This window comes from Bemisia tabaci, chromosome 5, assembly GCF_918797505.1.
Source record: "Bemisia tabaci chromosome 5, PGI_BMITA_v3".
In the NCBI taxonomy this organism is placed as follows: domain Eukaryota; kingdom Metazoa; phylum Arthropoda; class Insecta; order Hemiptera; family Aleyrodidae; genus Bemisia; species Bemisia tabaci.
Genome location: NC_092797.1, coordinates 42,173,900 through 42,200,024, shown reverse-complemented (window position 1 = coordinate 42,200,024; position 26,125 = coordinate 42,173,900). Strand labels below are relative to the sequence as shown.

Genomic DNA, 26,125 nt, shown 5'->3' with positions numbered 1-26,125 from the left:
TTATTTGGGAGGGGGGGGGGGATTTTTTTTTCGTTTCCCCGATGACCCTCGGTTCCTCGTATGCTGCAAGTTTGGCGAATTTTGCTGTTTAGCTAGAATAATTTCATTCAATTTAGGTAGCCATTAAAAATTATTAGCCATTATTCAAAAGCCATTATTATTTTAGATAGGTTGAACTTATAAAAAAAAGTCCTGATAAATTAGTGTGTGATGTTTAAAATAACCGTCAAGAAGCATTATCAAAGAAGCCGTGACTCAGTGTATCCTGATACAACTATTACTACTCCAAGGATGTCCGTGTTGCGTTTGAAAAATTGAAGGCGTTTTGGTTTTTCTTGCGCTGCACAGTTATTGTCTCGGATAACCGCCAAGAAGCATAAATAAAGAGGCCGTGACTCAGTATATCCTGATACCGTTCTATGTTTCTCTTTATCTATTTTAAAAATGTTTAAAAATTATCTGTATTTACTGCCGTTTTCATTACCACGTAAGTCAAGTGGCTTCAATTGATGTTTGCGGACTTCCATGACATAACCCTTAGGGAACTTCTCAAACTTACTCTTTGTCCGGACAAAGACTCTTGGTGCCAAAAAATGCAAAATTAAGATGTTAGCACTGCTGTTGAAGCACTGTTTTACACATATTTTGGCGCTTAAAACGTCCATAAGTTTCGAACCAAACTAGAGCTGTGCCAATTTGAAGTTTGCGATCACAAGGATTATTCTATATCCTCGTGATCGCAAAGCTTTGGCAACCTGTTTGCAACGCCACCGCTTTAAGACACAGAGATCCTCGCGACCAGATAAATGCTCATTACTTCATTACTTCTTGAATTTTCTCCCCGTAATTACAAAGTGAAGCATCTCTCCCAACTGCACTTATAACTGTTTCTCGAAGTTCGTTTACCGAGCAGTTTGCACGGACGCATAATGATTTAGAAGGCGATGGGTGGCATAATAAAACTAACTTTAAGCGCCAATAGGAGAAGAGCCTGGAAAATGAATCTATGCATTTCTGCATGGGTCTTAAAATGTGTGGGTAAACTTTTAAATTATTATTTTTTTAGGGAAGAAGAACTGTTTTGCTTCATTTCTATTTGGTGCACTGGTATTCGGAGCGCCGTTTGCATCTGTCAAGGTCAATGTAAAATTACAGGTAGGGTAATCTTGTTAGGGGAACGCTCAATTTTCAATTTTTTGAGAAAACCGCAGCGGAGACGCACGAAAAAAAACCATAATTGCAAATTTTTTAACCGAGAGACTTTAACGCGCGATTAGGAAAGTAAACAAGAAAAACTCATGTGCTTCTCCGCACTGTGATTGACTATCTCGCGCTTTAAAATCTTTTCAAGCCGAGTTCTACATAAATGCAAGTATCCTAATTTTTTGTTAGACATGCATGTAAGCATTGATTTTATTTATTTATTTATTATTATGCTTACTTTTTTGTAATAAATAAAAACACGAGAAACCCTCTGTCCTCCATACGTCACATCTGTACATTCATTGTTTCAGTTCTATATAATAAGTCAATTCATACTGCAGACATGCAGTAAGCAGGATATTTTACTCATGATATGCTCGAAGAAATATGTCAGAATATTATAATTTTTTGAGAGGAAGTCAATTAGTTCAAACTCGGCCATTATTCCTCTCTCTTCCCATACATTGTGAAGAATTGTGAGGTCATTATAATTTTTTTTTTCAATTATAGGATAGTATTTTACACGTATTCAACAATAACAATCAAGTATGAGGTAACATCATCAATTTAATTGTTTTGTGTCAATTTGTCATGATATTTCACCGTTTATTCATTTCTTTCTTTCACGTGAAATACACGCTGAGAAAAAGATACTCTGGAATTGCTCATAAAATTTAATGACACCAATTTGCATTCAACACCTCTCCCGGACGACTTAATTCACGTCCCAAATTTTGTAACAGCGTCGTTGGGGCTTCTTTCAACTCCAGCCACCTGTAGCTCGCTCAACAGTCAAACGTAATCTGAATGATCTCTACGTGAAAGAAATTCGGATTCAAGATTGAATTTCTTTCACTTCGATTTTTGTTGGCTTAGCTCAGTGATTCCTCAGTGATAAAAATGTCAAGGTAGCATCATCGTAAATTAAACTAATACTTTTCATTGCGAAATTTTCTTTCCGAAGAATGCAAGGAGAAATTCGAAATCACTCCGTTCAATCAAGTTTCGGCACTTTACGGCCCTGCCGAACATGAATTCCTCCGGGTACTTGGTCCTCGGAAAAGAGAGGTATTAGATTACACGGGTGGCGGTCACCTTAACCTTAGGATAGAGATGAACGGGTTTTCTGCTCCACAACTCAAAGCATTCTCAACGGTCAAGGTTTAATTGCCTAATAAAAAAGGATAAAAAGTCCAAATTCGTTAATTAAATCTGTGCGGTTTGGAGGCGAAAATGATTCGCAGTTATAAAACCGTTTGACGACTAGGTTTCATCAAGATGCTCGTCGGGAATTTAGCAACCGACCGTAGAGTATTTTTTCTCAAAGCTATTTACAGCGAGGCTAGGCAATTGTTAATACGCATGTCCGTTACTTTTACTAAGACAGAAATGGAAACATGATATTGACAAATTTTACAATTTTCTAATTTTGCGAATTGAGAATTTGGGCTCAATTGGACTACATTTGCAATTAGAACAACAAAATTTCTGGCTAGTTTAGAATCAAATATTTACCATTAGTTTTTCCCTATGCGCCTAAGTGTTTTTACTGATGAGCCATTGAATTTTTCTTCTTAGTTGCAAAATTAAGTCCAATCCTCTGCACCATAAGCGCGCACAAAACCATTCGGCTCATATAATCGAAGTTTTTTAAAGGCGAGCCAATCAGAAATAAATCCGCAAGTCTCATTCTCCAGTTTACACTCTCTTCAAAGGTACTCTAGCGGACTTCTCGGATAGCAGGTCTGAGGGCCCGTTGAACGCCAAAAAGCACAGTTTCCTACGTTGAAGAGTCGATGACAGGAGATCGGAACCGTTAATGGTACATCCTGTGCTTGGGGGGGGGGGGGGGGGTGTGCACGATTACGAATGCGCGACGAGGATAGAAGGTGGAAGCGAGACTTGAGGGAGGGCGAAGAGCCATAATCACACACGCGGATGACTCACGCTCTGCGCCCTCCCCCCCCTCCCCCCGCTGGGCCAAGCCCCGCGACCGGGGTACACTGTCTCCCAGGCCCCCGTTATATTGTCAAATCGGATCTTATCTCTTAGATTCTGGGTTTAAACCCGGATTAATCCAATTTCAACAGTCGAGACTGAACTTTTACAAGTCCAGACTCTTAAAAATTTGACGAGGAAAAAATACTCTTGCTTCGATCGGATTTTAGCTTGAATCGAAACCAAAAGCCTCTTAATCTAAGCGGTTTTCCTTTTGATTCGCAAAAATTAATTGGATTCCTTTTGAGCAAAAATCCGATTGAATAAAGAGTATTTCTTCTGGTCTAATTCTTTCAGAGTCTAGACAGTGGTCCGGAGAGACCTTTTTCCAGTGCGTCGGTGCACATGGAATACCACAGTTGTCAGTCATGGGCACCCAATTGGGTTCTTTAAACTTGACTATCGAGACGGAAAAATACGTTCAATGTTCAGTTTTTTTCTCTCGATATTGGTATATCGTGACACGAGTTTTCAATTGTAATTCAAGAGTGCATTTGCAATACATTCGGAGGCATTGAAATAATATGTAATTCCCACTGTGTATCCTTTAAAATGAAGGGGCTCACAATCAAACGTCCTAATTGGTTTACGAGTGGAATTGACCGTAATTGCAAATTTTGATAAATTTAGACTGAATATAGCACTTAATTATTTGAAGGCATTTGCCCTTATCAACCTTAGTTTATGGTTCAAACGCAGTTGATCGCATGAACTTGGTAACCAGTAACTTCCTCAATCCCTCCATCAAGAATTTGCAGAATTATCAAGACTCGATGCAGATGTGAATTTAGTGGTTCCAGTAACGTGGAGCCCTCCTCTCAAACTTTATATCGACCTATTTTCCTCTCGGAAAACCACGCAATTGCGCATTTGCTTTCGACTTTCGGACTCTAAACTCTTCAATGCTCGTTATAAATTAGGATTATATTATTAGAGGCTAAAATTTTCTCCGGCGATCGCCCTTCAATCAAGATTGTGCCGGGTTTTCACGTCAGATCAGACAACAGTTGAGTCCCAGTTGTTCGGGCATGGGGCGTCTTCCTTGGCTGTCGGCCAAATAGCCAGATCGTGCATTGTAAATTGTGGGCTTAAGTGAAATGAGTATATCGTCGCCCCTTCGACATGAAGGCGAATCTCAATTTTCACGTGAGCCCTGTTCTCCATACAACTTTATGCTTTTCAAGGCTCACGTGGAAATTGAGATACGCCCTTCTTTCAAAAGAGCGACGATATGTGGAGGAGTGGGGATCATGGGGCTCCACCAGAACAGTATGCAATTACCTCATCTGTCAGCCGTTCCGTTCGGAGTATAGAATCTTCCTGCATGTGCTTCAAGAAAGACCGAACTTGTCAATCGAGTCTCATCGTTGCCTCTATGACAAAAGGACGTAAGTACACTTCGTAATGAGCCCTGTCGTTTGTAACTCGATGATCTTCCGGGCTCGTCTCTGGGTGTAGTTACGCGTTTTTGTCGGCCAATCGACGTCATGGCACATTGTGGTGGTCTTTGAATCTAATAATTATTCTCGTCCCTTGGGATGAGAGCGGATGGGTTCATCCAGAAAACTTACAGACCCGAGGGGTAAAATTTACGGTTATTTAAATTGAATTTTTTGCATACATTACGCCGAGCGATAGCCGGCTCGTGGAGTGAGTGCAATATAAATTTACAGGATGGAATAAATTTATGGTTAAATTATGAAATATATGAAAGCGCTCTATAGATTTTCATGATAACCTCCTGATTTTTAATAGGTTCATTTTTCTTCACAAACAGAAGAGCCTTGAGAACTTGTACCTCCAACTTTCCGATTTTGTTTAATGTATTTTTTTTCTTAAATGAAAAGTGTTATTCGTTACAATATTCAGTAAAGAATTAGAAAACTAAGGGGCTGCGCCCCCTGAAGCTTCGCGCTTTAAGCGTTATGCGTTAAGCGTTACTCTTATGATTTTATAATGCAGGGAAAAATATTACTGAAGATATTTAAGATTGTAAATGAATCCTTGCAAAGATTTGTAATGATTTGCCATTGCAAAATTTACTAAATACAAAAGAAGAAACTCTAAGATTGTGACAAGCTTTAAAGGAGGAAAGGGCCAACCTTAACATTTACAAAACCCACAATATCTTTTCTTCCGAGGTTGTATTTTTTGTGGCGGCAATTATCGTAATCACTTAAAGAATCTATTTCTAGAGTTATACTGTTGAATTTTACCAGAGGCTAGAAAAAACTGTCATTATTATCATATACATTCAAAGGTCTAAACCTTCCTCAATCACAATGGAAACCATCCCTAATCCCCCAAAAAAGGAGTTGTCTCAGGAACGACAACGATTACAATCCTACGTACCATTGAGGAAAAAAAGGAGCCGATGTTCGCATTTCGGGCATCTTGGATTATTTTGATGACGCAGGTCGGTACGGACGACTTTTATCATCGAATTTATCGAGAATGGTGTAGTTTATGGAAAAAAGTCATTCCATATAAAGTGTTTGAAATTATATTATGAGTTGATTTAAGCAGACAAATCGGACGTTATGGTCCGTTTTTCAAACGGACGGTGGATATTGCGAATTCCGGATTTTGCTGGCCATGCTGTACCGACCTACGTCACGGGGTGAACAATCCTCCAGATGCAAACACCCCCTTTTTTTCTCTATGCCTGTATACATAATAACTCGATCACTTCAACCACGATCGGATCATTATATCCGATGTGCGAGAGCTTGGAGTAGCATTCCTCGAGGCAACGTATCGTGAAGGCACGTTACTACGCGACGCGAAACTTGCCGACTTTTTTACTTGGTCATTGCCACACGTATCGGAGCTTACTTCCGACCGAGGAAAAACCGTAATAAAAATACGGAGACTTTATAAATTACACTCAAGCGCTGGAGAGAAAGGAGCGACGTGAGTTACTGCACACGCGAGTGCGCTCATCGCAGAAGCAGCGGGTCGATTATATCGAGTGAACTTGGTCGATAAATCCGTATCTTGGCAACGCTATCTATCGATCGAGGATTCGATAGTGATTCGATAATCGAGATGCAGGTATGCCTCGAGCAGTCAACTCCCAATTAACTGGACTGAATAATTCAGCTTTTTTCGAATAATGCACTGCTGGATAGTAAGTTTGAATGGGTTGCTCAGATGTCTAAATGGACCTTGGTGAAAAAAGGAGAGGTGAAGAATTATATAATGACTACAGACCTACGAAACCACGGTTTTGGCAATTTTCAGTATTTTTGCTCAATCGAAGGGCCCGAATTTTCATTGAGTGTTCTTCAATGAAAGGGCAATGGCGAGTCATGCCAAATTTTTACGATTTCAACCAAAATTTAACGATTACAGTAGAGCGAGTATTGATGGATGATTTGACAGTTCGCAAACTGAGCTACGCGGTTTTGTAGTTTCACCGTCGGTATGGTCGTTTTCCGGACAAAAGAACATAAGTACATTTCAATTTGAAAAATGTGCACTCGCAGACTGTATTTTTACAATGACTGTACAAAAAAACCAGCAAAATTTCGGATAGACTTAGCAGGGTCGTAGATTTTTTAATACATTGAATTGCTTGAGTTAATGTTTGGTCTTGGGACGGAGTTATGTTCATTTTTCTGGAAAGTAACATTATGAGGGATACCTGATAGAGCTTTAGACCATTACGTGCCATTCTTAAAAAATCAACGTTTTTTTTTTAAAAAAAAAAATTCGGAATTCCGATTAGACATTTTTTATACCTCCAAAATGTCTTAAAATTCTACCTCGTGGCTGGTCTCAAGATTAAGCGAGAATTGAAGTTTCTGAATTTCGCGGTTCGAAAATTCAAGACGGATCCTTAATGATCTCTGAAGACAAAATAGTCTCACAAAATTTTCCAAGCATCCTTAAGATGCATTCAAAATGTCAAACAATTAACTCCAAGACTTAATTGCATTACGTATCCCAGATGGGGATGTGAAGCATTATCTTAGGATTCAAAGACCCTGACCCCGAGATCAAAGACATATCAATGTATTTTAGAGGGCTCAAAGTTGAAGCTACATTGCACTATTACTATAACGCGTATGGGCTCCTGCACCAAGTTCAAACGAACCTCAGCCAATCTAATCTCGCTCTTAATTGAACATGCCTGTCATTTGGAAACGCGGTCCAGGGTCAATCGGATGTATTTATATCAAACGGAACTATGTGCATTATGACGTGAACCCTGTTATGCACATATTCTTATGGGTCTCGGGGCTCATGTCTTAATGCACATAGTTCCGTTTGGCAGAAATAAGTCCAATCGTGCGTAGTTGACCGGCCGTGCTGAAGCGGTTCTTGTTCTCTTCAGAACAATCGGCAAACACGGTTATAATGCACCGATCTGGCATCTTTTCCATTACGGACTTGTGCTAAGTATATACAGCTAACTGGCTTAATAGAGTGCCGATTACGCCTCAAACTTGAATACGGCGGCCCGTAAGTGGCCCTTGAAGAGGCGCGCGGGTTAGGGGTCACCTGACCCCATTCCTGGACCATTCTTACTCCGTCAGTCATCGCCGAAGCCCCCTCGGGTCCTGGGTCTTTAGGTTAGAGGGAGACTGGAACTGTTCGCGGGGTCCTGTCCGAAGAACAGACGACTCGCGCTGTTGTCGGTGAGGGCGTTGTGAAAATTTGCATAATAGTTTTGCGGACCAAGTCGGAATCACTATCAAAATATCGAGGCTACACCCACTTCTGCCACAGTCATTAATCGGACTTAAGATTCGGGAGTTGATAGAGAATTTGCAGGTGTCTGAAATTTGATGAATTTCGTGTTCAAGTGCGGAAACTACTGAGTGAACCGAACACGAGGATACCCTTGGTTCATCAATTGAACAATAATTATTGGAGAGGATACGACAAAATGATCTAATTTGCTAAAATACGTGTGCTTAAATGGAAAATACCGCCAGATGACGTCACTAGGCAGTGAATTTTCTCACTCTTAAATCTATTTTTACACTATTTTCCGTGTAAGAAAAAAATTATAAAAAATACTATGAAATCAGCTCTTTAAGCACTTTTAGATGAAGCAATAAAAAATTGCATGCAAATTCTCCATTGGGCACTTTTATGAAGGTATGTCACTCCAGAAGAGTTTTGTGCAATTATAAACAAAAAGTTGAGTCTTGAGGATGCGATCCGAAGCAAGTATTTTTATCGCCTAAGTAACGAAGAAACTAAAGTATTTTACATGTTTGTTATAGAGGATAATGTTTTATTTTTTAGTATGAAACTCCGTGAAATTCCTCTCCCCCGAGCGATTTCGAGAGAACAAAATCGATGGGTTTAAAGCGCCATTGCGGCAACGCAAAGTGACGACTGAATGCAGGCGAAGAGACGTCCAACATGGGAACTCCGTAAACTCGACTCCTATCAGTGTAACAACGGCATACACGTATCGAACACTGTCGCGAAGAGCGGCTGGAATACCAATAGCTTTGCACAACTGCAATTGATTCAGTCACGGATAACCTGTCAATACCGACTGCTAAGTGACATCAAGCCGCAGTAATGAAGTTCGCTAGCTTGGGACCATTTGATTCTTAGACATCCAGTTGAAGTTCAATGAATAATTTGATGCTTCCTCTCAAAATTGACGGGGAACATCCTCCTTCTTATTTAGGGTGTCAGAGGTGCGTTTAAAGTTGATGAAAATGTTTCGAACGCGGATGTTTATTCGTCTTAACGAAGGATAAACGGACAGATCCGACTGAGCGGCGGTGTTTCGCTCGCCATCGGTCCAGTTCGCCTTCAATAATCAGAGTAGGCAATGTGAGCAGCTTGGAAGCACTAATAGTTGCTCGCAGCAGTTTAGCCGTGTTAATTTTGTTTTAGGCAAAGCATTAACAGAATAATATTATCAGAGTAGGCAATGTGAGCGACTTGGAGGCACTAATAGTTGCTCGCAGCAGTTAAACCGTGTTAATTTTGTTTTAGGCAAAGCATTAACAGAATAATATTATGTTCTGCATTCTTTGATTCACGCTCCCTCTGATTGGTTGCCTTCAATAATTTGTCAAAGCAATTTCAGAGGCTAACAGTGAAAGCTACTTGTATAACATTTTTGCCAAATTCATCCCTACATATACTGCTAGTTTCCGGGAAGGTTCATTTTTTCCACAAAGTATGCTCAGAGACGAGAGCTGAGTTAGGCTGAAAACGACGAATTTCAGGACTTTTTCAGGATAAATATTGAAAAGACTTTTTTATTCCTGACACTCTACAACTATTCTGTTATTTTATCCAATTCAGCAAGTCGGCGTACATGAAGTACTTATATCTCCTCATTTGATGAGTTTTCATACGAAAAGACTAAGGGTAGCTTTCCCGTCGTAGTTTTTGGGTGAATGCGTCAAAGAAATAAGATGAAGTAAAATATATGGGGACCTTAAAAAGTTGTCTGCAATTTAAGTAATTTTTTTTATTATGTTTTGTTGTATTGGTATTTGGAGAGTAGCCGAGTGCGAGAAATAATGTAAGATTTTCTTTAAAAAACTTACATTTTATTAACAAACTTAGACCAAAGCTTTTCGAAGCAAACGCTTCATCGTCAGGGTCACACAATTTTTACCATCAATGAAATCTGTTACCTTATTTGATATTAAATTATGACCTTTGTGATGTCGATTTTGTGATCCTGACGATGAAGCGTTTGCTTCGAAAAGCTTCGGTCTAATTTTGTTAATAAAATGTAAGTTTTTTAATGAAAATTTTACATTATTTCTAGCACTTGGCTACACTCCAAATACCAATATATTCAGTGCTACTACCTTTCAGACATTGTATTACAATGTTCGCTGATTTTGGTTTTTGTTGTAAGCAGTGTATACGTATTCGTCCGGAAATAGAATCCAGTATTTTCAGCTATCTCGGCTCACATCATGGCGTAAACCGTTGGGACAAAGCTTGCGATTAAGCCATTAGGGCCCTAGCCACGAACGGTTTCACGGTCTCGCGCGCTTATTCGCCGATGAAGCGACACACCGTATAATAAAATATTCACTCCCCTCCACCGCGCTCCTCCCTCTCCCAAAGTTTTTACTCGAGCTAAACGGCCACTAAACCATGATGTGAAAATGATATAGTTGTGAACTCCCTTAAATCAGATGGCGGAAACCGCAAGTAATCATTGCTCCAGACCGAAGGGTCGGAAATCCCGTAGGACCGCTTCACACGTGACGTTACTATTAAGATCCTGTGTTGATACGGATAGTGTGAAATTGTGATATAACCGAGCGATATCGATAACTCTCAAATGATCGATAAATGCTGAGGACATTCTCTGGAGAATGGTTAAAATAAATCATCATTCCCATAAGTAATGGGCTTCAAGACAAGGTATAAATTAAAGCACAACGCTACGTGATTCCTCTTCAGAATTCTGCAAAGAAAACAAATCACACAACGGGAAGTCTGAAAATCAACTCCTGAACGATATGAGTGTTTTGTGTTAGCATTGGTTAAATGACAAAAATACAAACGACGTCATTTGTATAATTGAACTTACGTTTGATATCTGCATTTAAAAGACTTCGTTAATAACTCGTTCGGGAATTGTTTCAAAACTTCTTATTGTGTGGATTGTTTTCTATATGTATGTAAGCTCTTGAAGATAAAACATGCATGTGACGTTTTTCTCTACGTCGGACCATGTCAGATAGCTAATTTAGTGGAGATTTCTTCATAAAGAGAAAAATCACATGGTCCACGGGTGGATAGACTGTGACTTAAAAATGAGTGCGCTATACTTATCTGGTCTCTGGTCTATAGACACAATTTTTTTTTAAAAAACTTTAGAAACTTGTAAATCGAGAGGAGCTTTAAAGATTTCTCCGTTAATTTTGTTTTGAGGACCACATAACCAGAACAAAACTATTTTAGTCATCCCATATTAATTTTTTGGTCCTACAATGTAAAAATACTCTGCAGGGATCGCTACTGAACTGCCTGATGTAAACGAACGAAAAGACGTATGATATTCATGTGCAGCAAACAAGACCCCGTTTGGCAAACTGCCTTGGTAGCGAAGTACATAGTGCGGCATACACCGGTAATCATTAAACTGAGGTAAGTGTTGTTGCTCATAAGGAAACATTGAACCCGAATGAAATGCCTGCTTCACTCGTCCATAGTCCATACCTCTTGAAGCCTAGTGTACAGTCCGTAAAGTATTTTATCTTTGAGTATAAAATCCGGAGAGGATGATGACTCCGTTCTGAAGAAATTATTCTCAAATACTGCTGAGCTGAGGAAAAGCGCCGTATGAACCTTCAGGCGTTCCCAAATTTCCTTTGATAAAACACACATTTCCTGGTAAACTTATGAGTATTTTTCTTCCAATTTTTCAGATAATTTTGTTCACGATTTTACCTAAGGCTCCCAAAAATTTCAAAGAAAAATATTCATAACTTTCCTTAAAAATGAACACTTTATCGAAGGAAATTTGGCAACTATCGAATGTTTATGCGGCGTTTTTCCGCCGCATGGTAGAATGGTCTGTTGCACACAAGGAATACGGACGAGTGGATAGAGTTGATGCAGGGGAAATCGTCTAAAAAGTAAGATGAATAATGCTTGTAAGGGAAAATATAAAAAAATGTTCTTACTTGTGCATTTAAGTTCTTTGGCGAGTTCGTCGGTGCCGCGAAAGCAGTCCCGTTTGCCATCGCAGAGTTTCGATAGCTCGAAGAGCTGGAGGACCTGCGTGGACTCGTTCACTTGGCACCCGAAGAATCCATCCTCCAGGTTCAAGAAGAACACCTCCCGCCCTTTGATTCCATAACCGACACCCCCCTGTCCTCTCACCTGAAACAGAGAAGAGTTCATGCATTAAACATCGGATAGTGCATCACACAGAAACGCAAAACAATTGTGCGAAACCCAGACCAACATAGACGCGAATGTTGGGGTAAGGGCCCCAAAATTACACGGCAAGTCTAGCGTGCTGAGGTAGAACGCTGTATAAATATTAGGACGTCGCCATATTTCTTCTTGTAAAACATGACTTTTCTGGGAAATTTGTGAGATTTTTCCATCGGAGGTTTTTATTCGCAATTTTATCTACCTTTCCTGAAATTTCAAGGAGAGATATCGATCATTTTTCTAAAAAAAAAAATAATGTTTAATTAACAAATATCTACGAGAGAATCAATGCCACACCTTAAAACTTTCTCAGTGTATTTTTCAATTTAAAAGGAACGACGTTGCATAGTTTCCCGCTGACAAAATCAAGGAAGACTATACTAGAAGTCTGCGATGTCACAACCTGGGGCACGTGGTTTGGGAATTTCACCGCCAATATCGTTCGGTTATAGCTGCATTATGTGAGGCAAGAAATTCCAATTAAGTGTAAGACTATGAATAGCGGGTTTTTGCAAACTTTATAAATTGAAGGCACTTTCTTTTACCATCTGCTTTAGAAAACCCAAAACTACCCCTCAATAGTCCACATGATTTTCTGTTAAGGGTTTTCAAGTCGATTGGGCAATCAACATTGGATGATATCACAAGAAATGACCCTGTAACAGATCTTTTATGCTCTTTTTTAAGCAGTCCCAGGCATTATCAAAAACTTTACAGAATATTGAAAAATGTTTTGCACGTTAGACTGCGCAGAGAAAAAAGAGGGATTACAGAAATTGTTCTCCGGGCGACTCATCATGTCATAAAGAGTTTTGAAGCTCCAATGAGAATTTGCAGGTGTCTGAGACTTGGTGCATTTCGTGTTTAAGTGGAAACTACTGAGAAAACTGAGTGCGTAAATAGAAAATGCCGCCTGATGACGTCACTTGACGGTGCATTTTCGCACTTTTCAATTTATTTCCCATGCAGAGAAAAATCATAAAAAATACGGCGAAATCAGCGCTTTGGGCACTCTTTGATGAAGTCATAAAAAAGCTGCGTGCAAATTCTTCATTGAAAGGTTACGGTCTCAATCTCCTAAATTCATTCAGACCTCCGTCATATTCGCTGAATTAGCACCGTTAGATACACAAACCTACAACCGATTATGCTCCAAAAGGAAATTAAAGTAACCGGAATGGGTGGAATGTGGATGCGTACAAATGGAGAGTAAATACTGCAAAATTTCTATATCTAAGGTGCTTCATCAACTGTTGAGAACTGGTTTTACGACTCGGGAGTTCAAGACCGGTAGGTGTATTGACCGCGAAGCGCATAATTCTCTGATTAGTTTTTTCAGGATCGATGAGAATACGTGGAATTGCTGGAGAAGAAGAAAAGCTCCTCGGTGCGGTTTCGTTGGGCCGATGTGTACGAACGATAGCGGTGCATGAGCCGATATCGGGCGCTCCTGCCTGCGCAGCGCTCGTACGATACTTTGTTTGTGGAATTATTGCCACAATCAAAGATTATCTCGGATAACAGATTACATATTCATACACTGCAGATGTACTTGACCTCTGGATGAGGTTAGGCGGAACAAAAGGGACCCATACTGCCGGGCTAAGGAAGAACGCCGTATGAGCATTCGAGAGTTGCCAAATTTCCTTTGATACATTGGAAAAAAAGTCTCTTGACTCCAAAGTCCAGACTCTTAAAAAATTCGACAAGAAAAAAATACTTTTGATTCCATTGGATTTTCCCTTGAATTGCGAGAGCCCAGCCTCTTAACTGAAGCGGATATTCTAAAATTTTCGGACGATTTTATACGCAATTTAAACTAAATATCTAAAAATTTCAAGGAAAAATATGCATGAGTGTTGCCAAAAATACATGTTTTACACTGGGAAAAAAAGTCTCTTGGATCCGGAGTCCAGACTCTTGAAAGATTCGACAAGAAAAAATACTCTTGATTCAATTGGATATTTGCTTGAACAAAAAAGAAATCAGCTTAAATTAAGCTCTTGATTCAAGGGAAAATCCGATTGAATCAAGAGCATTTTTTCTTGTCGTATTTTTTAAAAGTCTGGACTCCGGATCAAAGAGACTATTTTTCCCAGTGTAAAATTGTATTTTTAGCAACATTCATGCCTATTTTTCCTTGAAATTTTCAGATATTTTAGATTAGATTGCGTACAAAATTGTTCGAAAATTTTAGCATATAAAATTCACAATTTACTCAGTGAATTCGGTTTTCATCGGAGAAAACTTGGCAACGCCTGAAGGTTCATACGGCGTTTTTCCTTAGCAAGGCAGCATGGCATAGACAATATGCATTCCAGTTTCGAGGATAACTTCTCACTCGTTATAGTACGAATTTGAGTCATAGTTTAGGTTTAAAGGGTCCAGCCCACGCAGGGTCATTGAACCTCGCGGAGGATAAATGGGTCAGCATTTCAAAATTAGCATCATTGATTTAGTTCCTTTGTCGTGCGGTGGAGAGGAGAGATTAGGATCAATGATTCATCGTCGGTTTGTATAATTGACGCATTATGCAAAATTGGCCGGCACGAGTTTCCTTTTTCATTCCTTCCGATTGTATTTTGCAAATGAGCCGACCGAAAGGTGAAATTCTCTAGGATTAACCGCGACGTGTGATATATCGCCCGGAATTTAATTGGCGTTTTTGTTGAATTTGGTCTGAATAAATGGCAAACCGTACAGATTCGGGAAGAAGGGCATGCTGGAGGTATGTTGGCACCTTTAATACACATGAAATGCAGACGGAGCCTTATTAAAATTCAATTCCTTTTAAGCAGTTGGCTCTACGGGGAGCTCAGTTTCATTTACAGAAAGCACAGGGTTTCAAGATAACAGGATTATTTATACATGATAGAGGAAGTGACTGTAAATTCTCAATTTTTGAGCTCTCATTTGAGTGGCCGTAGGTATGACTATGCTTACCGTATCAAACTTCAAAACTGCCACATTTTTTTGGCAAACTATTTATTGTTTAGAAAAAGTATGAATATTTTCCCTTTTTAAAGTATGAAGTTCACAGACGTGTATGGTTAAACTCGACTTAATTTGTGACCACCAATATGGAACCAATATGAGACCACCTTTCATATGGGACCACCAATTTCAGCGCTTCCACCTAATCAGCCAAATCACCTTCCTAGGAGGGGATACCAAAGACACATCCGCACAGAAACACACCGAGTGGTTTTGAGTTTGCATTGAAAGAAGAAGTTGAAAGTTTCACTTTTCTATAAGACTCAGTGTCACGGACAACCTTTGACGACTATTTGCACATTCAAAATTACGAAAATAAATTCAAATGAATTCAAAATGCTCAAACAGAGAAAATTTACGATCATGGATTCTACACTACTCTCAACTCAGTTTATTCGTAGTTTTTAAAAATGAGTCGAAAAAGCGGCTCTTAATGGTTCAGGTTCAGTTGAGACTAAAATTCCGTAGGGGGAACACATTTTATGAATTACCGAGAAAATTCATTTCATAATCTGAGGAAATCCGGATATGTTTGAACACCCATTGATGCGGGCGAGTATCAGTATAATACTAAATTCCAGATTACATGTCGATTACATTTTGCATTGAGGAACCACTATTTCTGGCCAATTTTAGAAACAACATACATCACATTGGTTTCCCTATGCAGATACGTGCTTTTATGAAAGAGCCAGAGATAGTGGTTCCTTATTGCAAAATGCAATCCATGTGATCCATAAGCAGTGAAAGATAAAAACTACGAATTGGACCACATCTGAAACGGAGTGGGTACGCCTGGATGCGCGCTTTTGCTGTACAATTATTTAGAGACTTAAACGCTGGGCTAAGAAAAAAAGACGTCTCATTCCTGACTTCTGAAGCGTCATAGATTGTTCTATTTGAAATTGCTCCAGATATCAATCAGATTATCCCATCTTTTAAAGTAGGATGCCTGAATGAGCGCTTGCCTTGAAATTATTCGGAGACTTGAACGCTCGGGTAGGAAATAAAGAAACCATTTTCAAGTGAAATCTGAGGAAATCCGGATAAGTTTGAACACCCATTCAGCGTTATGCATTACCGAGGGAGTTTTCCCGCGGACAGTCACAACCCGCATTTTCCCAGCACACCTCACACTGATACCCGCAAGCTCCGAAAGTTTCCCGGACCCTCGGAACGTTGCTGAAAATGCGGGGCAGATGCGGGCCGGGCCGACCGGACAATCTCCGAGTCACGAGTGGAGAGTTAAGTCCTTTGCACTCGCTGGATGGACGATCGTGCCGTCGTAAATAACTCCAGGTCCGTCACCGTTGCCAGAGCGGCCGCGTCTCCCGGTCCCCACCAGTGGCGTGGCGTGCTTTGCGATGTATCGATTGTCATGCCATTTAAACCTATGGAAAAGGATCGATAAATAGGGTGTTCGCTGCGAACACCTTAATAATCGATTCTTTACCATAGGTTTAAATGGCATAACAATCGATATATCATGAGTGGCGGTAGCCACCACCGGGCAAGTAACCTATCCTCCAACAATTGGCAACACAGCACAGCCCGGTCGAGGCAACGACACCATAGTTACACGAACTTGGCTTATTTGGGTTTTTAGTTGCGGTCTCAAAAGCTTTTCAAAGCAACGGAGCGACGGATTTTAGAAATTTTGGTGTCTAAAGATGCGTCTTGATCCCGTCTAACGAACTGTTGAGTTTCAAGGAGGTTGATGATTTATTAAACAAGATAATTACGCATATGTGCCTAAAATAGCAAAAAGTATCCACTTTGACCATTTTCACGCTCTGTCAAAGCTATGGAGAATACGAGACATCGGAGCCCTATATAATGTTATATCAAAAGAATTGTCATGTTCCCGTGTAGTGCGCGTTTAAGTTTCATTAATAACCAAGGCATCCTAAGAAAAATATTGCGTCTAAACTGCTTTTCGGTTGCAATGGGCGACCCGACCTGCTGACGTTTATCATTGAATTTCTCGCTTACACTATTCTGGAATGAAATTATGGTTATTTCGAGGGAACATCCTGAAGTTATGAGGATTCTAAAAATTATATATGAGTAAGGGTTTACTTTTACCGTTTAGGCTGTAGCTTTGATTATGTCCCAAAAATCGTAAAACCCGAATTTACTAACACATACACACGGTAGAGTGACAATGTTAGTGCTCTCTGCAGTCAGCATCTCACCAGCGGAACAACAAAACAAACCACGAATGTTAGGTTAGTTCCTGTTTCACAGAGCAACAAAAACGATCGAGACAATATGAAATCATTTGGTTTCAATGATTTCAATCCATTTACGACTTCAACGATGTTTGTGACAATCATTATCATCGTGTTTTACAACCTGGAGCAGAAGTCTATCGCCTCATTGTGAAGTGAATTCTGAATATCCAATCTTAGAACTCGAAACCTCACCATTCTATTCTCTCATTGTTCTCTCTTCATTTTTGGCTCAAGTCAAGCGATTTAAAGTCGCTTCACTAAAATTATGTGATCTTGAATCCATTCAAGAGTGTGAAGCTCACATTTTTCTGGCATTGCAGCCTTTTTACTCCTCAAATTCTACGGATATGAGTCCATTTCGCTCAAGGTTTTTCTGAGCGATACCAAGTGTTTATACATTTAAGATAAGTGAGGTTTGTCTTTTGGTTCTTCTTTTAGCAGTTTTAAAGTAAATTAGGTATTACAGTACCTTCGTCCAGTTTTGTTTCCTTGTTTAATGTTTGTTAAGAGTCTTTCTACGTGAACACTCAAGGACATACATACTTACGCTCAGGTACCAATACCATTGTTTTTCTCTCACGTCAGGATGTACCTTTAAGCATGCTAATTTACCAAAGAAACTCCTCCAGTGATAAGTAATTTTAAGCTTTATTACGAAGTGAAAACCTCTCTGTGTGGTGTCGCTAAATTTCTCAGATAAGTCTCAGTTTAGACACGTAGAACAGACGTTCACTTTTGTCCGTTACGATCCCTGCTCTTATAGCTTCACATCTTACTTTGATCTCTGATTCATCGATTAATGGCACTTTTAGTTCCATTCATCATCAATCATAGTTCAAAGCTATCTCAACGATGAATCATCAAACGTTATATCAAGGAAGACATTTTCTGCTGAAAGCTACGACGGAATTGACATTGCAACTCAACTTACGAAAGCATGAACCAAGACATAAGAATCCGTCTCAAAGTGAACATTTTTTTCAACTCATCAGGCAGTTTAGCAGGTAAGAAATCTACAGTTGATTAATTAAGGATTACCAGATTACATGCACACTGGTTTTCCAACATTTACGGTAGATAGGGATATTTTTATTGATAATGATTAATGACGAAACGAATATATCAATACCATGGCCAAACTGGGAAACTACTTACCGCAATCCACAAAGTTCAGCCTCAAAGACTTTCAGAGTATTTTCATTTCTCTGCTGATAAATAATTCAACATAATTTCTGAAAATTGTGTAATTAATGACTTCGATGCGCAGAATATTCTTTTCTGGGATTTTAAGCGTAGTGGTCACTAACTTTTCCCTGATTTTGGAATGTCCTCTTTTGACATTAGGTGTCTCAGATAAAAATTCTTTTCACAAAAATTTCAAGTTTTTACTTGACTTAATTTTAAGTGTTTAGTCTCTTTAAACTGAAAAGTCCAATTTTTTTACTGGGAGAAGGAATTTCAATGCTCCGCAGCAAAACTACCTGACATATTTTCACAGTGAGGAGGGCTTTATTTCCTAACTTTTACAGAACCTGTCACCCTGTCTATCCCTCAGAAATTCAGTGAACCAGATGAGATTCAATGAGGGTCGTTGATAACTTTACCACTAAATTGATACCGCTTACTTAAAGGATTTTGGAGGGAGCAATTTTACCTACTAACATTGTTGTCAAACAGGGTTTATTCATCAGAGCCCTGAATTGAGGAACCAAGAGAAAATAATTTGTTTTCATTTACTCCTCAAAGATGATACTATGACCATGATGCAGGTCAGTACCTATGAGAACTATATAGATCTCATAAAATTTCAGTAAACCTTGTCGCTGGGGGAAAGATCTAATACATACTGAAGATAATTATCGAATAATGTACTCTCCTAAATATAGACAAAAATTACAATGAAAATGTTCATTATTTGATGAAAAATAAAGTACAAAAATTTTCAGAGTCTCAGAGGACGCCAAGAACGCCAAAAAATCTTAAAATAATTTCCTTTCACAAACAAAAATAAAAATGACACTGAACATTTCTAGCAGGGCTTCTTGATAATCAGAGAACAAAAATTTTGAGAGCTTGACACTTTTAATCCTTACAATTTTTAGATTGTAACACTAATGATGTCTGGGAAGCTATTGAATGCCCTGATTTCCAAACTTCTATTACTCAAGCAGCACACATTTCTTTGGATTTCAATTCCATGGTAAAATTATTTCTATTGCATTGTAGTGTTGAGAATGTTGCCTATTTACTCATTGAAGGAACAATTTTTAGAGCAATTAATTTGAAATAAGTACCTACCGTAGTTGCAATTTATCATTGAATTTCTTCGTATTTCTTTTCTTTCTTCTTTTTCTTTTCTTGGGATTCTACAATTGTATTTCTTTTCAGGGATATCTACAGTTGTGTAGATTTTGATTTTTAAAACTAATCTCTTTTTAAAACTAAGAGAGCGTTGAAATAATTATCACTTACCATGTATAACTTTCTGCAAAATTTGCCTCAGTTGATGTTCTCATAAGTTCAGTTGTAAAGTCAATTCAGCCATAGCTTTCCGAAGAAAATTTCTTCTTCGATCTAACAATTAATGATTAATCGTCGAAATAGCTTTGAACTGATTAATTAAAAATGACAGTCAAGGGTGTAAAAAAATAAGACGGATCCGAGAAACTTTGCTACACAGCAAGGAGATATCCACTTCATAGCTACAAGCATTAAATGGATTACATTTTGCAATTAGGAGCCACTATTTCTGGTCCATTTTAGAAACAGATTACATGCTATTGGTTTCTCTATGCAGATATGTGTTTTTATGGGAGAGCCAGAGGTAATGGTTCCTTATTGTAAAATGTAATCCAATTCCTTCACAAGTGGGGGACTTCATTTGGTAAAATAACAGTTTTCTTGCAAAAATGAGATGATATAAACTCCAAAAAACCCAAAAACTTGGGTAAAGAGACTCCGGGCAAGTCACCATCCTCTTGCCAAAAACCTCCAAAAGCTCTTCTTTGTTCCCCTCTTCAGTGGAAAAAGAAAATATCACACTACGACAGTTTCCATTTCTGTCATAGAGTACCCCAAGCGGACCAAAGAACGGAACTCTTAGTCGTTTACACATTTACGTATTTAACAAAATCTCCAGGAGGTCACAGACAGGCTGGCAGCCCCTCATTGGACCAAAACGCACACCGTACCATTTTTTCCTTGTAGGTATGTGCCTCCAAAGTACATGAAATGACTCCTTGAGGGGCGGGCAAGTTTGATTGAAATTCACGTTGTCCTCTGAAAATGAGCTAAAATTTTTACCTTGAAGAAGAAGAAAATCGAGTTATCATTTTCTTCCATACACGGTAGGTATGCCTATGAGGTATGAGAGGCACCAGGAACGCCTTCCAAAATTATTGATGCAACCCGCACGACTCCGAAGTCAGCGGAAACTTTCTTGAAGCGTCTCCTAAGATTTTCCCTACGCAATAATCCCCTTCAAAAATGAATGATGCAACAAGCGCGTCCTGTTTGACCACGAAAGCTCCTCAGATGAGAAGTCTTTTGGTCTGGTCAGAAAAATATTCGAACTTTATTTTTCATCTTCTCTTCTCATTTCCCGCATTGACGGAGGCGACATTTTTTGGAAAGCATGACGCGCCCGGCCCAATGCGTAAAAAAAAGTGCGAATAGAATATGACCTTCCATTATGAATGATCGTTCAGGAATACTTGTACAACAAAGACGGCACTGTTTATTTGGAAGTGTACAAAGCCTCCTCGTAGTCATAATTGACTTTTTCCATTCTGATCCCGTACTATCAGTTCGGAAATTGGCCTCATTCTCAGTGAGCCCGAACATCTGTTTCCTAAATATTTTTAGTAGTCTATCTACAGGTTGATCCTCAGTGAGAGCATTGGGCCGGGCGCGTCATGCTTTCCAAAAAATGTCGCCTCCGTCAATGCGGGAAATGAGAAGAGAAGATGAAAAATAAAGTTCGAATATTTTTCTGACCAGACCAAAAGACTTCTCATCTGAGGAGCTTTCGTGGTCAAACAGGACGCGCTTGTTGCATCATTCATTTTTGAAGGGGATTATTGCGTAGGGAAAATCTTAGGAGACGCTTCAAGAAAGTTTCCGCTGACTTCGGAGTCGTGCGGGTTGCATCAATAATTTTGGAAGGCGTTCCTGGTGCCTCTCATACCTCATAGGCATACCTACCGTGTATGGAAGAAAATGATAACTCGATTTTCTTCTTCTTCAAGGTAAAAATTTTAGCTCATTTTCAGAGGACAACGTGAATTTCAATCAAACTTGCCCGCCCCTCAAGGAGTCATTTCATGTACTTTGGAGGCACATACCTACAAGGAAAAAATGGTACGGTGTGCGTTTTGGTCCAATGAGGGGCTGCCAGCCTGTCTGTGACCTCCTGGAGATTTTGTTAAATACGTAAATGTGTAAACGACTAAGAGTTCCGTTCTTTGGTCCGCTTGGGGTACTCTATGACAGAAATGGAAACTGTCGTAGTGTGATATTTTCTTTTTCCACTGAAGAGGGGAACAAAGAAGAGCTTTTGGAGGTTTTTGGCAAGAGGATGGTGACTTGCCCGGAGTCTCTTTACCCAAGTTTTTGGGTTTTCGCAATTCACGCCACGCCACTGCCCGGTCCCCACTCGAGGAACGGGCAAATTTCCAATTGCCAGAGGTGACCGTATCCCACCCCCGCACTGCCGTGCTAGGAAAAAACGCCGTAAGAGCCTTAAGGCGTTGCCAAATCTCCTTGGATAAAATGCGAATTTCCTAGTAAACTTATGAATGTTCTTCGTCGAATTATTCAGATAATTTTGTTCGCAATTTCATCCTGAAGTCCCTGAAAATTTCAAGGAAAAATATGCATAACGTGCCGGAGAAATAAACATTTTTTCGGGGGAAATTTGGCAACTCCTGGATGTTCATACGGCGTTGTTCCTTAGCACGGCAGCGACCCGACGCGACGTGTTATTTCATTAGATTATATTATGCTGGCGCGGCCGGCTATAACAATGCACTTGAACTGCGACATAAGAATGTTATGTCACGCTTTTGCAGCGCCGCAGCCAGCGGTGCGGGATTCGATACAGTGGCGCAGTATGGATTTTACCGTTGCAGCGCCCGGCGCGAAGGCCGGAGGGGAGGGGCGGGGGAGATGAATTACACATTTCACTTAATTTTACGACCCGCGATCTCAGGGTGCTAAGGCGTCGTGTCCGTGGAGCCCGTTCTCTCTTCCGTGAAATTTGATGTTAGCATATCGGGCGCGGTGCACTTGCAGCGCCGACCATCGAAAATGCACTCGGAAAGCTGGAGTGGGATCGTGGTCCATTTCTCCGCCGTGCTGCGGAGGAGCGCTTTACAAGCCATCAGACGCTGCCAGATTTCCTTCGATAAATCGCGAACTTGTAGGAAAATTTGTGGGTACTCACTGGAAAAAAATTATCATAAATTTGCCGCCAAGAAGTATTTCTTCTTAAATCAAGAATTTTTCTGGTTAATACGAGATAAGCTACTTTCTTGCTTAATCCAAGCATTATTTTTCTTGTATCAAGAAAAAGTCAGCTTAAAGCAATAAAAAAAAAATTTCTTGGCGGCAAATTCAAGAATCGTCATGCTTGATCCAAGCTACTTTTTTTCAGTGCTCCTCTTCCGATTTTTCAGAGGGTTTCGTTCATGATTCGATCTGAAAAATCTGAAAATTTCAAGGAAAAATATTCGTAGCTTTTTTCACAAATTAATATTTCCTGAGAGGAAATTTGGCAACATTTGATTGTTCATACAGCGTTTTTATTTAGCATGTCAGTTCTCCCAAACCACGTGTTTCGGTGCAACCACCCACCGTTCCTTCGGACGAGACGTAGCTGAGCGAATTTTGCTAACGGAACAAGTTCGAGACACTGTTTTTCGAGGATATCGCACTATGACCTTCTAAAAGTTGTATTTCCATGGTAAAAGTGAGAAATCGTGTGTTTTTATTGCGGTGACTCAAAATTTCCGTTCTCATTTGATTTTTTTCGAGAGAAACATGCAGATTTTCTAGCTTGAAATTTTTACAAAATATCCTGCTGACGAATACGAAAAATCAAGGGAAATCTCAAAAAATTTTGTTGACTTCTTCTCAGAAAAAAAAAAAATTGTGACTACCTATGGCTACAAAAAATTGTGACTGTCTATGCCTAAATAAACTGTAACTGCAATTCGCGTTGCCTTTTTTCTACTCATGTTTCATTACTTAAGTCAGAAACCAATCCAATAATGTTTTGAAATGAAACATTTCAATTTTTTTTTCAATAAAAGATACCTGATTTACGGAAATCATACACTCGCTAAACTGCACTACAGCATGTAGCTCAGTTTTTTCTTTAAAAACCGGAACATGCAGAAGAAAAGTCAATCAAAACGTCGGACGAAAACAATGCTCTTAGGGAAATGTAGAACAACATTTTTAGCATTGCAAACCAGGATACGGGCTGATCTAGTTTCCAGTTTCACTAAAGGATACGGGCGATGTTTTTTTTTTTTGCACTGAAAAAAAAAATCTCGGCGTTTTTACCAAGGTCCGTTGGTACCTTTACCATCTCACTTTTTTACCAATTATTGGTAATTTTACCAAGACAGACTGGTAAGCTTACCTAAAAACCGGTATTTTTACTGTTTTTTTCAGGTAAGAATACCACTTTTATTAGTAATCAATGCCCGGTAACTTTGCCATTTTATCTCGGTAATTTTACCACAGTCGATACAAATTATTGGCGTTTTTACCGGGAATCAGTAAAATTACCGAGAAAGTTAATAATTTTACCAAGATTTCTCGGTAAAATTACCACATCCATAAATTATAATTTTACCGAGAAAAAACTGGGATCAAATAGAACCCTGAATTCTTGGTAATTTTACCCTTTTCTTAGTAAATACACCAAGATTTGTTTTTCAGTGTGGTTTTTTTTTAGCAAGACGTGATACAGTGCAACGCAATTCAAAGCTCAGAAATCTTCAAGATGCATCGAACGAGGAGCATACTTAATGGAAGGATACGCGGTCAGCGACGTGATTGAATTCTAATAACATCTAGTTATTTCGGGTGCTTTCGAGGGTTCCTGAGACCTACAGAACAAGGCAGGAGCGGATTCAACGTGTGATTTCCTGGACGAGATCACGAACCAAATCAATTTTAATTTCCCACACATGATGATGCACCCTGCACCGGGTTCAGAGTCGACGATCTCGACCCGAAGTGCATCGGCTCCTTGCGGGAGTCGAGACGTATCTCGGGTCGAATTCGATTTACCAACAACCGCTGATCCAGAGTGGTTTTACGTGATCTTTGGGTTCCTCGGATCATCTCGATGCCCGGAATCAATCCTCGTTTCGATACCGAAGTTGTGGCTGTTCCAATCTCGATTCGTGTTTTTCATCTTTGATTGTATACTTGGAAGGAACGAGCAAATGCGTTGCAATGTTTTACTGCAGTACTTCACGTTCACGGATGGGGAAGAATATTGAAATTTTGGGAACGAGTATCAGTATAATACTAAATTCCAGATTACATGTGATCCGCAAACAGTGAAAGATAAAAACTTCGAATTGGACCACATTTGAAACGGGGTGGGTACGCCTGGATGCGCGCTTTGACTGTAAAATTATTTAGAGACTTAAACGCTGGGCTAAGAAAAAAAGACGTCTTATTCCTGACTTCTGAGACGTCATCCCAATTGATTTTTCTACTTGAAATTACTCCAGTTATCAATCAGATGGACGTATTTCTATCAAACGGAACTAAGCGCCATAGGGAGAAGAGGATAGAGGGGGGCTTGGATTGGCGGCGGAACCGGGCGTCGGGCTCATTCCGTCCTATACTCGCAATGCTTTTCCATAGCGCTTAGTTCCGTTTGACAGAACGCGCTATCCGGCATTCTAAATTCCTCAGAAGGAACGCATATCAGCGCTTAGTTCCGTTTGACATAAATACGTCCAGATTATCTCATCTTTTAAAGTATGATGCCTGAATGAGCGCTTGCCTTGAAATTATTCGGAGACTTGAACGCTCGGGTAGGAAATAAAGAAACCATTTTCAAGTGAAATCTTAAGCGCACTTTACACGTCAAAAATGGGAGTCAACGGTAACGTGGTCGTTGCTGAACATTCGTTTTTTTCGTAACTTTCAACTTTTTTATCCAAATTTTTACTCAAATTATTAGAACAGTTCATACAAACTGATAGCTGTTGAATCTCGACCCATCATTGGTTGCTGAAAATTGCGCGGACCGCGCGGCAATTTTTCACGTGGTGAATAAGTTATGCTGAATTTCACAAAAAATTCCTTACTTCTCTATTACGCACTATCAAAGTTCTCAAAAAACAAACAGCACACAAAGGCAATATACTCTACTTTGTAGAACACTAAAATTATGCAGTCTAGTGGCCGATGTGATGAAAACAGGAATTGGCAGGTAGACACGGAAAATAATTTAACGATATACACGAAGACGTAATAATTATACACATTCCTGAATAATCACCATTTACCATTATCATTGACCATGACTGCAAAAATTAGGGCAAATTGAAATTCTAGCTTGAGTCTTTTTTTAAACCTGAACGACAAATTGTTTTTAAGCACTCGAGATAAAATAAAACTTCATTGTGGGTGGGAGACATCTATTTATAAACCATATTATTACCACATTATTACCTTATTATTACCTTATTATTACCTTATTTTAATTACCATTTACCATTAGCACTGACCATGACTGGTAAAATTAGGGCAAATTGAAATTCTAGCTC

At 39.4% G+C, this 26,125-nt stretch overlaps 1 protein-coding gene across 1 annotated transcript in view; it reads right to left on the bottom strand.

Moving 5' to 3' along the window:
- The window catches only part of LOC109039134 (uncharacterized), a 196,025-nt gene that overhangs the window by 128,754 nt on the left and 41,146 nt on the right, over window positions 1–26,125 (bottom strand). Inside the window, 1 exon segment of the mRNA XM_072300755.1 lies at window positions 11,841–12,039. Coding sequence (XP_072156856.1) covers window positions 11,841–12,039 — 199 coding nt within the window.